The sequence below is a fragment of the Maylandia zebra genome, linkage group LG23, assembly GCF_041146795.1.
Source record: "Maylandia zebra isolate NMK-2024a linkage group LG23, Mzebra_GT3a, whole genome shotgun sequence".
Classification (NCBI taxonomy): Eukaryota; Metazoa; Chordata; class Actinopteri; order Cichliformes; family Cichlidae; genus Maylandia; species Maylandia zebra.
The window spans coordinates 3,461,040-3,476,347 of NC_135188.1; the positions used below are offsets into that span (position 1 = coordinate 3,461,040).

Consider the following 15,308-nt stretch of genomic DNA (forward strand, 5'->3'; position numbering starts at 1 on the left):
CGGTCCAAATAATCAAGGTCCGGATGGATGAAGGGATGGCGGCCGCTTGTCCTTTAATGGCACCAGTAAGGCAGCACAGTAGTAAGGCAGCACAGCAGCGAAGCGTCTGGCAGGAGAACGAACAATAGTCCTTTTCAAGGCTACTGCAGAAGGCGATATTCCCCGCTAGCTCACCCCAGCTTGCTCTCTGGCACAGCTACAAGCCACGTGAGCTCATAGCCCCTCCCGCTAGATAACCAAATTAACACTGGGTTACACTTCCACATCACAAACAAAATGCAATCTGTGTGTTTTTCTGCCCTTTGTTCATGTTTTACCACATCATGAAAAATACCTTTAGAGCAGCGGTCCCTAACCCCCGGGCCTCGGACCGGTACCGGTCCGTGAGTCGTTTGGTACCGGGCCGCGAGAGTTGAGGCTCAGGTGTGAAATGTATAGTTTTCAGGGTTTTATCGGTTTTCAGCATTATTTTTGTTATCGTTTTTATCGTTAACTCGGTTTTCCTGGGTCTTTTCACGTGTGTTATGAATAAATTTTCTTTTTTTCGGTACCGGTACTAGCTTTATTTTGTTGTATTTATCCGCGACACCTTAAAGGCCGGTCCGTGAAAATATTGTCGGGCATAAACCGGTCCGTGGCGCAAAAAAGGTTGGAGACCGCTGCTTTAGATGGGTTATGATTTAAAGCACTGCTGTATTCCTGAAAATGCTTCGGTGTATGTTTGGGTTGTTATAAAGGAAATTTCATGCCAAACATTTTTTGATGTTTCTTTTTGTTTGTTCTTTCTTCTTGTGGATTAACTTTAAACTGGACGGCTGCTTGATCTGAGGTGTGGATCAAGAAGCTTCATGTACCTCAGATTGGAACCTGTATGGTCCTGTCTTTGTTCATGATTAACTATGAGTCACACTGATAATCATAATCTGGCTGACTCACATCTACAATGACAACATTTACATAGCTCAGATCCTTCATAATTTTCTGATTGGTTGTAGTACAATAGCACAATATATATGGACCCTAGACCAGTAGGGTCCACTAAAGACAATGGGACTGAATAACGTCAATCCAAAGCCTTACACATCACAGTATATCTGCTCACTGAGCCAGATTAATTGAACTAGTGATATGGATGGTGACACACACAGAGGAAGTAAGAGACTAGGAAAATAATCCAGGATATGTCTTTCATTTCACAAGTGAAGGGAAATGTGTTTTGTTTATCACAATGTTCCAGCTTCCTCAATTACAGCTGTAGCACCGCCCACTAACACACATTGCAACAACTGTAACTGTCCTGGAGGGTGGACTCATTTCTTCTGAGACATTTGCAGGGTTTCTTCTATTTCTCTTAGAGGGACTTTCAAAGAGGAGATATTTTTCTTTGTCAACTCAGATGTTCAGGTTTATTTTGATTCTCTTAGCTTTCTGATTCACATTATTAGATGTGGTGTGCAAACATTTACTTTAAGGTAAGAAACTGTTCTTACTCAGTTGTTTTTGTCAGTCTGTGTTTAATATTTGCCAGAGAAATGTTGAAATCCTTTTCAAGTTTATATGACTTACCATATATGACTTACTGTCTGGAGATATGGGGTAATGCATATAAAACGAACACTCTTCATATTTTCAAGTTACAAAAAAGAGCTATAAGAATTATAAACCAATCAAACTATATAGAACCAACTAACATTTTGTTTATTAATCTGAATACCCTGAAATTTTATGATTTAGTTGAATATAAAATGGCACAGATAATGTATAAAGCACAAAATAACTTGCTTTGCCCCAGTACTCAGAAGCTGTTCAAAGTCAGAGAGAGTCAATATGACTTAAGGGGAACAGATTTCTTTAAGAAAAACAAGATGAGGACAAATATAAAGCAGAGATGTGTTTCTGTTAGAGGAGTTAACCTGTGGAATAGTTATGACAGTGATTTAAAAAGGTGTAGTTCATTTTCCTTGTTTAAAAACATGTTTAAAAATAGAGTATTAGAAAAATATATATATCAAGAATGAAAAGAACAAAAAGGAGAAAAAAAACAACAACCTCTTGATTCTTTACTTTGATGTAGTTACTTATCTAAGGTGGAAAGTTTTTTTTTCTTTGTTTTGTTTGTTTGTTTGTTTGTTTGTTTGTTTGTTTGTTTGTTTGTTTGTTTGTTTGTTTGTTTGTTTGTTTGTTTGGTTTGGTTTTTGCTTTGTTTTATTATTTTCTTCAAGCCCTGTGTACAGGAGCTGCATACAAAAAGATATTTTGTGAAAAGGGTTGGCGTAATAAGCAAATGCTTCAGCCAATACCTTTTGATTAGCCTTGTCTCATGCTTTCTTTCTTTATGGTAGATTTTTGTTCTGTTTTCACTGTTTTTTTTTTTTGTTTTTTTTTCTCACTGTTTTCACTGAGATTTGAATTTGAATGCTAATCAATCAAATCAAATCAAATCAAATCAAATCAAATCAAAGTTTAATGGATAAAACTGAGAGCTCTCTAAAACGGCTTTCCCCCCTAATAGTTTTCCTAGAGAAATCCACATACACCTCATGCTGGCTCTGTCCACCAAAACTGCATTTGTAATCAAACAGTAGTTAAAAGGCGAAAAAGTTTTAACCTAACATTTATGTCCAGCAATGTGTCGGCTGCTCAATACTCGCAAATCTATGAATGACAATGACATTATACTCTCAAGCATCTTTAAAGCAAACACTTTCAGTGTAATCTGCCACTAGAAGTCTACATGCTGGAAGTATATGAATACTTGCAGAAGTAAATAAATATTTAGAGTGCCAATGGATGACCTGGGTATCACTGTGATATTTATTTGACAGATGTGGATGTGGATTCTGATTAGTCTTAACATCATCTCAAAGCTGCATGGGTATTCAGGGGGTTACTTCCCAGAAGCATGTGACTCAATGTTACCCGATCATAATGGTGCAGCTCCTCAAACCACAAACCCCCCCTTCATGGTTGAATATGTGCCCGGCAGCTATCCTGGAGAGCCTGTTACAGGTACAGGGAACGCTGTAGTTTTTATTTTGTTAAATTTGTTTATCACAGCAATGTCTGGTGTAATTATAATTTACATTTTTTTTACAAGTTATTACAATCTCTCTTCATTCTCTTTTTCCCAAATCTTTGCTCGGATGAATTTTTGAAACAATTTTCAAGTTTTGCTCAAGAGCGAGGAATCCACATATTTTAGAGGGTTTATGTTAGAGGCTCGAGAGGTTGCAGATGAAACACGTCTTACTGGAAGATTTGTTCTACTTGAGCCTGACAAGACTCAACTCCTGACATGCGGTGTTTTGGAAGTAAGTAGTTGGAATTTGATTTATTGTTTTCATTTTTTGTAAATCTGAAGCTCTCTTATGTTTTGCCACTCTTCTCAGGATTCAGCTGTTAGTCACACACTTAATCAAAGAAAAACTTTGATCCGAGTTAACTGGACTGCGACAGAAGCAGAGCAGGACATCATGTTCAGGTGACTTTAAAATTTCTGATATTCTATGGCTGACGTCCACGGTGAAAATCGAACCTGACCTGCTTCAGATTTCTGTAATATTACAATGCAACAGAAAATGAATTATATCAGCATTCATTCCCTTCTAACATATTTCAGAGCAACATTTCTTCAGCAAAGGGTAAAATTCTGGGAAAATGTGAATATCATCTTACCTCAGCGCACTACTACTACAACTACTACACCAGAAACAACTACTACACCGGAAACAGCTACTACACCGGAAAAAGCTACTACACCGGAAACAGCTGCTACACCGGAAACAGCTACTACACCGGAAAAAGCTACTACACCGGAAACAGCTACTACACCGGAAACAGCTACTACACCGGAAAAAGCTACTACACCGGAAACAGCTGCTACACCGGAAACAACTACTACACCAAGCACCACAAAGGGCAACACCAACATAGAAGAAGTAAGAACCCACAGGTGGATTTGATTTTGTAACACTGTACAAAGTGACTCATTAACCTTGCAAGAGCTTTTTTTGACAACACTGCTCCCTGTTTCTGATTTACTTTCAGCGAGCAGGTATTGCACTGATGTGTTTTGATTGTGTTTTGGTGGCAGAGATGAAAGTAAGTAGCATATTTAACGATACTCAAGACACGCACTAAATGCTATTCAGCCCCACCTTAAAAGAACAAAAAGAAATGTAATTGTGTTCTACTTCATGTCTTGTTAGGTAATATCCAATATAGGCAAAGTCTTACTGGCCAGTGAGGCTGTTTTTCATCATATAAATAAGGTAAGAGCTGGGGGCCTTTGGTGCTCACAGTGTTTTATTTTCTTCTTGTCCTGCATCTTTGTATTGCTTCCAAGAATTCTTTGAGTATGTAGTTAGTTTGAAAGCCGGGGGTTCACGGGGTGCTGGAACTTACCCCTGCTTTCATAGGGTAAAATATGGATTTTCAGGGCTTTCAAGGCTGTCTAACTTATTATATGCACTGTTGTTTTTATTTAAATTTTGTAGGTGTGTAAGGTAGCAGGCAACGTCCTCTGTGTGGCTGTTGAAATCTCATCCCTGATCTTGTTTAGTATCGGTGATTCCTCCAAGGTGAGAACAACTGGTGGTGTAAAACCCGTCTCATTAACAACATCTGTTTAATTTTTCCCACATGTATTTTTAATGTGTGTGTTTATGTATTTTTTAGGTCATCTTCTTTGCTCTTGTGTGTGTGATGATAGTGATTAATTTCACTGGAACAGTAATTTTGTCTCTGGGGATTAGAAGTGGTCCTGAAAGGTACGTTTAACTTCACTTTGCATGTGCAAACATATCAACTGACATTTGTGCAAAATGTTTATTTCATTTTTCACGTTCTCTTCAAGAAGGAAGATTTGTGAATACGCTGCCAATGTTTGTTTTGTTATCCATAATATATTTACAAGTAAGAAAATTCTTATACTTGTAAATTTAAGAGTATTAACTTTACACCATCAAAAAAGAGTTTGGACTTTTTTGTGGAAGTAGTTGCCACTGCCTTTACATTGCTCTGATATTATTTCCATGTTTGTTTTGGGCCAGTTGCTGTCATATTTCTTGGTGTTATGGAGAATGAGTGCGGAAATAACGTGAGGGACTCTTGGCTTCTGAAAGTGATGATTGCTTTCACAGTATGGGATTTCCTGAATGTAATCTGGATTGTCATTTTGAGCAGTGAAAAACGAGGTGAATGCCTTGTGCCTGTCTGAATATAAAAATCTGCATCAGATACAGCATCAAATCTAATGAGGAATAATAATATTAGTATTTTTCTGTTACAGGCCATTTAGGAACGAGCGAGAGAAACAAGCAGCAAGTTCATGTCTGTTTTTCTCATTTCCAGAGGAGACTCAGAGATGTTGTTGTTAATATTGTGTCAGTAATCCTCTTCGCTGGAGCCATTTCTTTTTCTATAGCCATCATTGTTGGTATATTTACTTGTCAGAAACAATAGTTTTGTGGTTTGTTTGAATCACAATCAGATTTCTCTTACAGTTTATATATAGTATGGTTACATCACACTGATCATATCACACTGTTTACCTGCTGCTTCCTCATTTAATGCAAGTAGTGCTTGAGGGTCTTATTTATTGTATCTCGTAATTTTTCAATACACCAGGCAGACTACACAGACTGCATATTGCTTTAGCACACTACAGGGGCGATTCTAGGATCAGAGCTTTGGGGGTGCTGAGCACCCAGAGAGCTGCCCAGCCAGGCAAGATAAACTTTACTCGTCACAGTGAGACTTCTTCCCCGTCTCTGTCAGTCCCTGCATCCCTAAATGTCTCCAGTTGTCCCGAGTTCTCTCTGACTGTCTCCTTGGTGCAGTTAAACCCCTGTTCCTCCCTGTCCTCATCGTCTGTTGTCTTCGTCTCTGTTATCAGTCATCATAATTTTACCATCTCTGTGCAAGTCTGCAAATTTCTTTATTAAATCATGAAATTCTTAAATTCATCAAGTCTCTCTGTGCCTGGGTCCTCGTCACAAAACATGACATCACTGTTTTGTACATTTTAACTCAATTTAATCCCCACATTTGTAAAAGAAAAGCAAAACACTTTTTTGAAATGTCTGTAACAAATCTGATAAAGGTTATTTAAATGCTGCAAAAGAAGAATGGATTGGAATAAAAAAAAATATCCTAACCTTAATTACTGGGGAGAATAATGAATGATGCTCACAGTGAGCAAAAAGTAAACTGAGTGTATTTTCTGGACAGAGATTCACTTTTAATGTGTGTGTATCATATAATACAGATACATAAAAAAATACACTCCAAAAATAGAAGAGTCCTTAAAATATTTTTATATTTTTAGTAGTGCGACAGACAAACAGCAAAAAAAACTAAATCTTTGGGCTAAAAACGCCCCTGGCACACTATATAGCTTGTTTTTCATTTTCAAGGGAAGTTTTCCTAACGTAGGTTAAATTAATTCTCATCAAAGTTAAGCAGTACTTCGAGGATGAAGTTAGATCCACCTGTGTATTGCCATTTCAAAGCCTTGCCGTGTCTTGGAGGCATTTTCTTGCAGTCAGATTAAGAAAAAAAGCCGAATGAAAAGCCACACAGAACAGACATTATTAGGCAGTATATATTTAACAGTGGAGAGAGAAGACAATTTCACATACCCGGGGCTTGACATCACACAGGACCTGTCACACAAACACTCTGAAGATGCTCAAGAACTTCTACTCACCATCCAGAGCCAAAGTGACCTTCCCAACACTGCATATCACATCACTGTACATGCACTCAATAACAAAATAATGTATTTCAATAATTTTTTTTACTGTTCACTGTAAATCTGCACACTGCTGATTTGCAAACCTTTTTAATTTCCATATTTAATTTGAGGTCATTCTTGTATTTTTAATGGTCGAGAATTGCACAGCAGTAAGCGTTTCACTGCATGTTGTACTGTGTATGATTGACAGGTTTGAAGGAGGGGTTGGGTGTATCCTTCGTGGTCCACCATATCTCAGAATTCATAGCGCGGCTCAGCCAATTCCAGTTTCCAACAATGGCGGCAGCTACTTAGTTTTAATATTACTCTGTCTGGATCACAAAAAAAAACCTCTTACGATATTTTCTTTTTTTTTTTTTTTTTTTTTTACTTTGATTTTTATAGGTTATTTTGACATTGTGGACATACAGTAAAGAAAATAACAAACAGACATACATATAAACAAACAGAGTCTGGAGTTTACATATCTTTCTCCATTTATCACATTGCAGAGAAAAAAAAAAAAAAGAAAACCTATTATGTTATTTCATTTGTGTCACTTCTGAATGTTTTCCACTTCCTCCATAGTCTGTCGTATTTACCTCCCATCAGTCTAATGTTGAGTGTTATTTTTTCCATCTCTGAGATATCCTCTACAATACTGATCCAATCCCGCTGGGTGGGAGGATCTGGATGTAACCACTTCTTTGTAATTGCTTTTTTTGTTGCGGCCAGAATTATTTTGACTAAATACACGTCCTCTTTTTGTATGTATTCTTTTATGTTTCCTAGATACATCACTTGGCAAGTATTTGGGAATGTATAACTCAAAATATTATCCATATTCATTTTTAAGTCTTCCCAATACTTTTTAATTTTAATGCATTTCCAGAATACATGAGAATGATCTGCTTCCATTTCTCCACACAATCTCCAACAATTTTGTAAACTTGAGGTCAGTTTGCTTTTTATTTTGGGTGTAATGAAAAAACGTGTCAAATTTTTCCAACAAAATTCCCTCCACAACGGCGAATTAGTTGTACTGTGTTGCAATTCACACATATTGAGCCATTCTTTCTCTGTTATTTTTATAGTCAGTTCAACTTCCCATTTCTTTTTAATATAGAGTGTTGAATCTTGTCTATTTTCTTCTAATGACCTATAGAAGGTGGAAATAGTTTTAAATTGTTTATTTTCATAGCAATCTTTTACTTTTCCGACAACCCCCAGTGGTTTCCCAAGCCAGTCAGATTTTATTTGTTTTGCGTAGTAGTCCCTAACTTGCAAATATCTAAAGAAATCTCTATTTTCCAATTTGTATTTGTTTTTTAGTTGTTGGAAACTCATTAGTCCTCCGTTTTTCATAAGGGTACAAACTGCTGTAATCCCTTTTAGTTCCCACTGTTTGAATGTTTGGTCCAATTGTCCTGCCTTGAAATTTTTATCATGTCTAAACCATCTGAGTATAAATAATTGTTCTTTTAACTGACATTTTTCTATTACTGTGTGCCATATGTCTAATGTAAATTTCACAATTTGATTCATTCCACTTTTATTCTTTGTCATTAAATGTTTGTCAGAGATAAAAATCTGAATGTTGTTTCCCTCGATTTCTTTCTCAATTTCCTTCCATCTTGCCTCATATTCTGGTCTACACCAACCAGCAAGTGGTCTGAGTTGGGCTGCATAGAAGTATTCCCTTAGGTTCGGCAAGGCCATCCCTCCCTTGCGCTTCGGGAGTTGCAGTGTTGTTAGTCTTATTCTGGGCTTCTTCCCACCCCAAATAAACCTTGATATCATCTTGTCCCATATTTTGAATTTTTTTTGAGATATAGGAAGTGGGAGTGACTGAAACATGTATAACAGTCTTGGGAGAACATTCATCTTTATTATTTGGATTCTTGAGTAGAAGTTTGTAGGTGTTGCCGACCACCGTTCTAGATCTTTTCTAATGTTGCCCTCCACCTGATTATAGTTTATGTCCGCCATATCTGATAATGATTTTGTCAAGGTTACGCCCAAATATTTCATGTTGTTCGAGTGCCAATTTAATTTGTATTCGTCTCTGATCTTTTGGGAGGGTATATAATTGAATGATAGAATTTGTGTTTTGGATACATTAATTTTATAGCCTGATAAGTATTCAAAGGTATGGAATAGTTGCATCAAAATTGGGAAGCACTTGACGATATTTTCAGGCCAGAATGTAGCTGTGTAAACTTCAAATAAATGCTCTTTTCATCAAGACCACTTGAGGAAGTGGAAGTGGAGCACTCACTCACAAGTTTCGTCCCCATGAAACTACAGCATGAGCTGCAAACTGATGTCTCATGATTCAGCAGTAAAATGGCTTTTCTTTTGTGGTATTTCACTTTGAGTTCAAAACAATAAACCCACTGCTGTGTAAAAGGTAGCCTTTGTTTATGTCTGTGGTCCATTTGGTGACTCACTCAGTTAAACTCGGCCAAGACACAGAGATGCATTTATCAACTGCTTAGAAAATGATTAAACTTGCTGTAACTTCCTGTTCTTAGAGCCGTACTAATGCTCTTCTAGCAGCTACAATGTATATCTTCATCTGGACACATTTAAATAAATGTAAAAACATATTCATACTTTGTGTCAAACCTAATTTTAATGTTATCGATACAAAACAGTGTCTGTAAACATAATCTTGAAATGGACTTTTGAACTGTCAGGTTTCTTAAGAAGTGAGTCGTAACTCCTGCTTAGTAAATGTTTGACTTCTTATGTGCTGAATAGATGTCAAGTCCTCGTTTCACAGCTGGAGACTTTAATTTTTAGTAAACAGAAGGACAGGTTACATCCAGTGGATGCTTTATTAGAGTCCTTGCTGTCTTAATTCTTTGTGATTTTGGTCCATATTAACATCATAGCCTCACGCAGTTGCTACACATTTATCATAATCTAAATTTCATTTCATCACATCCCCCCAAATATTTAATTTGAATTACCAGTTTGCAGCTCTCGGTATATTTGTGTAGATATCAATCTAAACATTTGTGGATGTTTTTTCTGTAACTGTAAATTTAAAACACAAGTGTGTGAAGATGAAAACTGAAAGTTCACTTTTCCCCCACACATTCTTGCATTTAGAACATTTTTACCTTCAAAGTCCTGGACTGGATCAGGATTTGGTAACTGTGGAGGCAATCTGAGTACAGTAAACAAGTTTGAGGTTAACAGCTTTGTTACATGGTGTGTTGTGTTTTTTAATGCAGGTGGCTACATTGTGGTCATAAACAGTTACAACACTCAGGTAGACTGTGGCATTTAAACAATGCTCAACAAGTGTTAAGACTCTAAAATATGCCAAGAATTATGTCGCCACCAACACCTTGACCGTTGAGAGAAAGAAGGATGGATCCATGCTCACACGTTGTCTATACCAAATTCTGACCCTACTGTCACAACATTACAATACACTCATCAGACCAGGCACCATTTTTACAGTCTAGTTGTCTGGTTTTGCTGAGCCTGTAAGAACTGTAGCCTCAGTTTCATATTTGTAGCTAACAGTAGTAGCCTAGCTCATTATTAACATAAACAATTAGACAATTCACTCCTCTATGTATCAAAATTATCTTTATTGATAATATTCAGGTGTTTATGAGTGCTCAGAATAACAAGAGGAATGAGATGTATGACAGGAAACAGCACAAACAAGTTCACATGTTGTCATGTGCGCTAGTATAAATGACTGGAGAAAGTTTTTACTCTAATTAAATACAGTGTATTCTTCATATGTGTTTAAGGCACAGTCTGGGACGAGCTAATCAGTATTTATCCAAAATATTTTTACAGATATAAACCACATTGCGAGTAGCTCACAATGTGAAGTGACAACATGTTCAAAAGACCATTTAATATCAAATCCACATATACACAGCTTTAAAAAAATACCTCAATCCAGGAAACATGACACAAATATACATATTTAGAAAAAAAGCAAAGAATATAAAATATTCACCTTAAAAAGCTGTTGCTCAAAAAGACAGACACTTAAGTCAAAACCAAGCATTTCCAGCACTCACACAAAAAATAAAGAATTAAATGAAGTCACCTGGTTGTCTTGGACAGCAGAATAAAAGATGAAATATGAATTTTCACTGAAAACAAAACTTTTTTTTTTTTTTTAGTTCCAGTAAAGAAAAGCTGAGGATGACGGAAAAAATGAGATGGTCATTAAAAGCTGCTGAGAAACGATGCAGGCTTTAACAGGCAACAAAAAATTAAACAGCTCAGTCAGTCTGTGTTTCGTAGATTGCATGCACATGAGAAAAGATTATCGCCACACTTGTGAAGTGGAATGATGGTGTAACACTGTAACCTCTTTTAACATGCATGCATGAGTAAAAACTGTTTAAATTTTTGTGCAGTCGAACCAAATCATATGCGTTTGACTTCAATTTAAGTACAATGTAATCTCTGAGAGAAAGAGAATAACACAATTATCGAATGCTGTAAATGAATTATCACAGCACACATCATACTTCCACGTTTTTCCTTTCTCGTAGCTCCTTCTACAGTGCAAAGAAGAATCAGGCAGCTTGGTTTTTTTAGCATCCTTTCTTCTCCACCTCAGACACCACAGGCAGGACAAGATGGGAGATGCGACTCCACAGACCACCAAACATATCATTATTCATTATATTATACGTTTTGCCACTGGTGTCCACCAGCCTCTCCTTAAGATAGTCTTGCACCATCTCTTCCACCTCTTTTAAACCCTTTTCCTTCGGGATCTCATCTTGAGGCAGCAGCACAGAAAACAACAAGAAAACCCGCTTATATGCGGAATTCTCGTGGTCGCAGTAGCGATAAAAAATGAGAGTGGAGCCTGGTGGCAGCTCTTCCAAACGATGAATGATGGCCACAGGTTTTTCTCCCTCAAACGCTGCTTGCAGCTGACTGTCAATGTCTAACTTCACCTTATCACTGTCCTGGCCTGCTTTGCTTTTTCCATCAATGTCAAGGAAAGAGGCATTGAGGGCAGATGAGAAGGAAGCAGCCAGACCCCGAGCAAGGCACTGCAGTGTCCTCTCAGCCTTCTGTCCTGCAGTGAAAATCAGACTGACTGGCTCAGAGGGATGGGCTGTTTTAAGGTGCTTCTCCAGGTGGATTTTGCTCAACTTCCACAACTCAGGCCGCTGACTGGGGAACTGAGTCTGAAGATCAGACAATTGATCAGCAAACCTTTCTGGCTTCACAGCCCTGGATGACTGCCCTCCACCACGTTTCATGTCTTGGAGTAATGGGATGATCTTGTATATCAGCAATGTCCCGATCACAAATAGTACCAGGAGAACTAACAGGAGAACTACCAGCCGAACTAAACCCCACAAACACCACGTGAACCCTTCAATAACACAGAAACAAAAGAACACACAAAGTTAATAAATAATGTTTAAAAAGCATCATCAGGTCTAAAGATAATAATTAAAATGACAAACTTACCTCTAGAGGAATTTCTGGGGCGTGTCTTGGTAGCAACAGGTTTCTGTTTGTCTTTTAATAAAAGAAAACATGATTATATTAATGCACAGATGTCACCACTATAGCAGGTGTTGCAGAGAGAGAATACTGAGATAAAGCAGCAATACCAGATTCTTTGGAATGAATAGTCTCTTTTCTTGGAACGTTATTCACACGTCTCGGATGCACACTTGGGGTAAGGTGGTTAACTTTGGATAAATCTGAAGATGAGGCTAAATTTAGAAAAGAAAACATCTTTTCAAAGATCAAAAGTCATCACGCAGACGCTCAACCTTTCTATACAGAATATGAGCAGCACAATACCAGCGCTCTGGGCTTTGAGCATCATCGTCCTCTTGTAGTCTGCCATGCTGGACGGCTTGAGAGCCGGTGAATGATGTCTGTTCACTGTCGCGCTGATCTGTGCGACAGGCTTGGTGGGGGGTGCAGGTGCTTTAGGTGCTGGTGTTGCTGAAACTAAACAAAATAGGTTAGGTCAAATAACTTAGACCATAATTTAACACTCTGAATGTCAAGGAAGATGGAGCATTTTTCTACCTTTCTTGGATTTCATCAAGTTGGGATCCTCAGTCTTAAGACTGGGTCTGTAGAGCTCATCAAGCACTACACGGGGATTTAAGTTCCTATCTCCGAGAGCATCTGTGTTAAGCAGAAGATTTTTAAGATAAAATCCTAATAAAGTCATAAAAGAAAAGTAACTTAACACAAAGTGTATTTGTATATTATTATATGGCTTATATAGTAAAAATAAAGTATTGGTCCAAGATGTTTGCCTTTGTTTTTATTTTAATTTTTTTTTATTTAAATGTGATGCATTCTCAATCATCCAGGTAAGTAAATCTCCAAAGTCTGATTCTGTTCATCTGGACGTAGTGTTTTCAGAGGGAGAATCTCCAATCTCAGCTGACTGCAGGTTTCCCCAACCTTATAAACAGTACATTTGCATAGTCATAGTTTCAGTCATTTAGCAAATGTACTGTGTAGAAGATTTTGGAACAGGTTGATGAACAGAATCAATCTTTGGACATTTAAATGTGGTGTTTTGATAACTTAATTCAGTCCTGTTTTATTTACACTTTATACAGCCTCCCTATGTTTTAAGTTACTGTATTATCCATTTGTTCTTTACATTTAATAAAAATAAATTAAAAGGGAATATTATCTAATCTCTATGATTTATTTCATAATGAATGTTCACTAGTTGTAGTACAAACCTTTGTGTATGTTTGGCAGATCAGTGACTTTAAAGGAATCCCGTTCAATATCCATTTCCTGGTCTTTATTTTTCTGAATGTCTCCAGATGATTCCTCAACATCCATCTTACTTTCAGCGCTCTCGTCAAACACTGCTTCTTCAGCATCCAGTCGGCTCTTCTTGCTAGGGGACTCTGTTAGGTAATAAATAATAGACACGGATTGTTTGTTTTTTAACAGTGCCTTGAACAGTGAGGGTAACTAAGGGTAATCAGCCATTAAAATTAGGCAAATACTTAATTCCAGCAACTAACCTCCATCTTCAAAGTCAGGCTCCCCATCTTTGGTACCATTAACTGATGTAGGAGCATCAGCAGCGTCAGCTTGTGCTTTTTTTCTTTTGGTCCTCTTTATAGGCTGCCTAGGAGTTGCCTCAAAACTCGACCCTTTGGAAGACAGGATTAGAAATGAGTATATCACATGGACAGCTCAGGATAAGTTATTTAGAGAAATAGCGAGGCAAGGCTGAGATAGTTTGGACAAGTGCAGAGGAAGGATAGTGAATATACTGGGCAAAGGAGGTTGAAAATGCAAATGCCAGGCAGGAGGAAAAGAGGAACACAAAAGAAGAGATTCCTGGATGATGTGAAGGAGGACATGCAGAGCTAGGGACAGGGCGAAAAAGACGGAGATGATCCCCTGTGGGGACCGCTGACAGGAGCAGCCAAAAGAAGAAAAAACCCTGAAACAGAACTGGTGTCCAGCCAGCCTCCATTTTGCTTTGTGTTCCCAATGTATTCTAGTATTACGGCAAGAGACGCGGAAACCTGATTTCAAAATAAAAACCACCTTCAAGTAAATGTAGCTTCAACATTAACCCTCATTTCAAAATAAAAGCATTCGAAACCTAATTGCAAAATAAAAGCTTCGAGTTAATTTGCAGATATGTTAAGTACATAATAACAAATATCATTTAGTCTTGTTTACACACTCTAATGTTACATCCAAATGACACACCCGTGTACTCCAGTAGCCCCGTCAATGCCATGTTATTTTGGATTTCACAGTAAAAGCCTGTGAATTTTCATTTTTGAACTACTCTGTCATTGACTTCAGAATGCTCTTAAAAGGAAAACTCATATTTCCACAGACTAGTTGCACTCAATATCAAGTCAGTCCAACCTTGCTTTTCACAGTTTGCCCATATATCAGTGTGTTTAGCGGCTTAATGAAACGTTGATCCCTGTCACTGACCGCCAGTGCTAAAAGCGAAAGTCAGTTTGTGATTTTAACTTCGCTGCTGCTGTAAACTGTTTCGAGACACAGCGCTAAAAAACAAAACACAAACAAACAACAACAAAAAAAACCCTCACATAGATAATGGCTAATATGTAGCAAAGCATTTCAATGTAAGGAGATAACTCATTGGTTTTAAAGTTGTGCCTGAACTCGTACCAGGAACTGAAACATTAAGTTAATTTTAATACAGATTCCTATCTGAGGATCATTTACACCGGTGAAGCCTGCTAACATTAGCCAAAGCACCGATCCAAATCTGATTTTCTTTTAAACTTGTGAGTATGAGGGAGCTAATTCCGATGGCTAAGCTAGTTAATTGACATACCACTCGAACAGTGCTCACCTTTACCTGACATCCGTTGTGTCGATCTAGTCATGGGACGAGAGAGCTTATCTTCAGAGTCTCTGGTATCCATTTGTAACTCAAATTCAATTGAGCAATGCCAAACAACTTCAACTAAACAATGCGACGTAGCATCGCGCGCACAAACAAGCTACAATCACTGGACTTCCCTGTAGCTGGGGGGACATTTCTTGACAGGACACCGTTGCCGCCCGGAAA

General features: G+C 37.7%; 2 protein-coding genes and 1 long non-coding RNA gene across 4 annotated transcripts; 2 read left to right on the forward strand and 1 right to left on the reverse strand.

Annotated features, from left to right (window-relative positions):
- Positions 1-1,336: 1,336 nt before the first annotated feature.
- LOC143415080 (uncharacterized) lies at positions 1,337-3,754 on the forward strand. The gene is made up of 5 exons (XR_013095690.1): positions 1,337-1,472; positions 2,826-3,009; positions 3,169-3,311; positions 3,390-3,481; positions 3,620-3,754. It is a non-coding gene; the product is annotated as an uncharacterized LOC143415080 (long non-coding RNA).
- An 88-nt stretch (positions 3,755-3,842) lies between these two features.
- LOC101472145 (uncharacterized) lies at positions 3,843-8,378 on the forward strand. The gene is made up of 8 exons (XM_024798831.2): positions 3,843-3,938; positions 4,048-4,101; positions 4,209-4,271; positions 4,497-4,580; positions 4,678-4,769; positions 4,856-4,914; positions 5,052-5,195; positions 5,291-8,378. The coding sequence occupies exons 2-8, from the start codon at positions 4,066-4,068 to the stop codon at positions 5,461-5,463; spliced, it is 651 nt and encodes a 216-aa protein (XP_024654599.2). The 5' UTR covers positions 3,843-3,938; positions 4,048-4,065; the 3' UTR covers positions 5,464-8,378.
- Positions 8,379-10,325: 1,947 nt separating this feature from the next.
- On the reverse strand, positions 10,326-15,307 carry LOC101471485 (uncharacterized). 2 transcript variants are annotated; one of them, XM_004555026.6, is made up of 8 exons: positions 15,096-15,307; positions 13,762-13,893; positions 13,468-13,641; positions 12,791-12,892; positions 12,557-12,709; positions 12,361-12,465; positions 12,215-12,265; positions 10,326-12,116 (listed from the first exon to the last, which is right to left on the reverse strand). In XM_004555026.6, exons 1-8 carry the CDS (start codon positions 15,160-15,162, stop codon positions 11,317-11,319), a joined length of 1,584 nt encoding a protein of 527 aa, XP_004555083.1. In that variant the 5' UTR covers positions 15,163-15,307; the 3' UTR covers positions 10,326-11,316. The 2 variants fall into 2 exon arrangements, with proteins under 2 accessions (XP_004555083.1, XP_004555082.1); XM_004555025.6 differs by having other exon boundaries at positions 15,090-15,307.
- Between the last annotated feature and the right edge of the window lies 1 nt (position 15,308).

Excerpts from the sequence above, each read along its gene's own strand:
- LOC101472145 (XM_024798831.2), top strand. The coding sequence starts at position 4,066 with ATGTGTTTTGATTGTGTTTTGGTGGCAGAGATGAAA. Across the intron at positions 4,102-4,208 it reads TTTTGGTGGCAGAGATGAAA|GTAATATCCAATATAGGCAA; the intron begins GTAAGTAGCATA and ends ATGTCTTGTTAG. Across the intron at positions 5,196-5,290 it reads TTTGAGCAGTGAAAAACGAG|GCCATTTAGGAACGAGCGAG; the intron begins GTGAATGCCTTG and ends TTTCTGTTACAG.
- LOC101471485 (XM_004555025.6), bottom strand. The coding sequence starts at position 15,162 with ATGGATACCAGAGACTCTGAAGATAAGCTCTCTCGTCCCATGACTAGA. Across the intron at positions 13,894-15,089 it reads ACAACGGATGTCAGGTAAAG|GGTCGAGTTTTGAGGCAACT; the intron begins GTGAGCACTGTT and ends TGTCTTCCAAAG. Across the intron at positions 12,266-12,360 it reads TATTCATTCCAAAGAATCTG|ACAAACAGAAACCTGTTGCT; the intron begins GTATTGCTGCTT and ends TTTTATTAAAAG.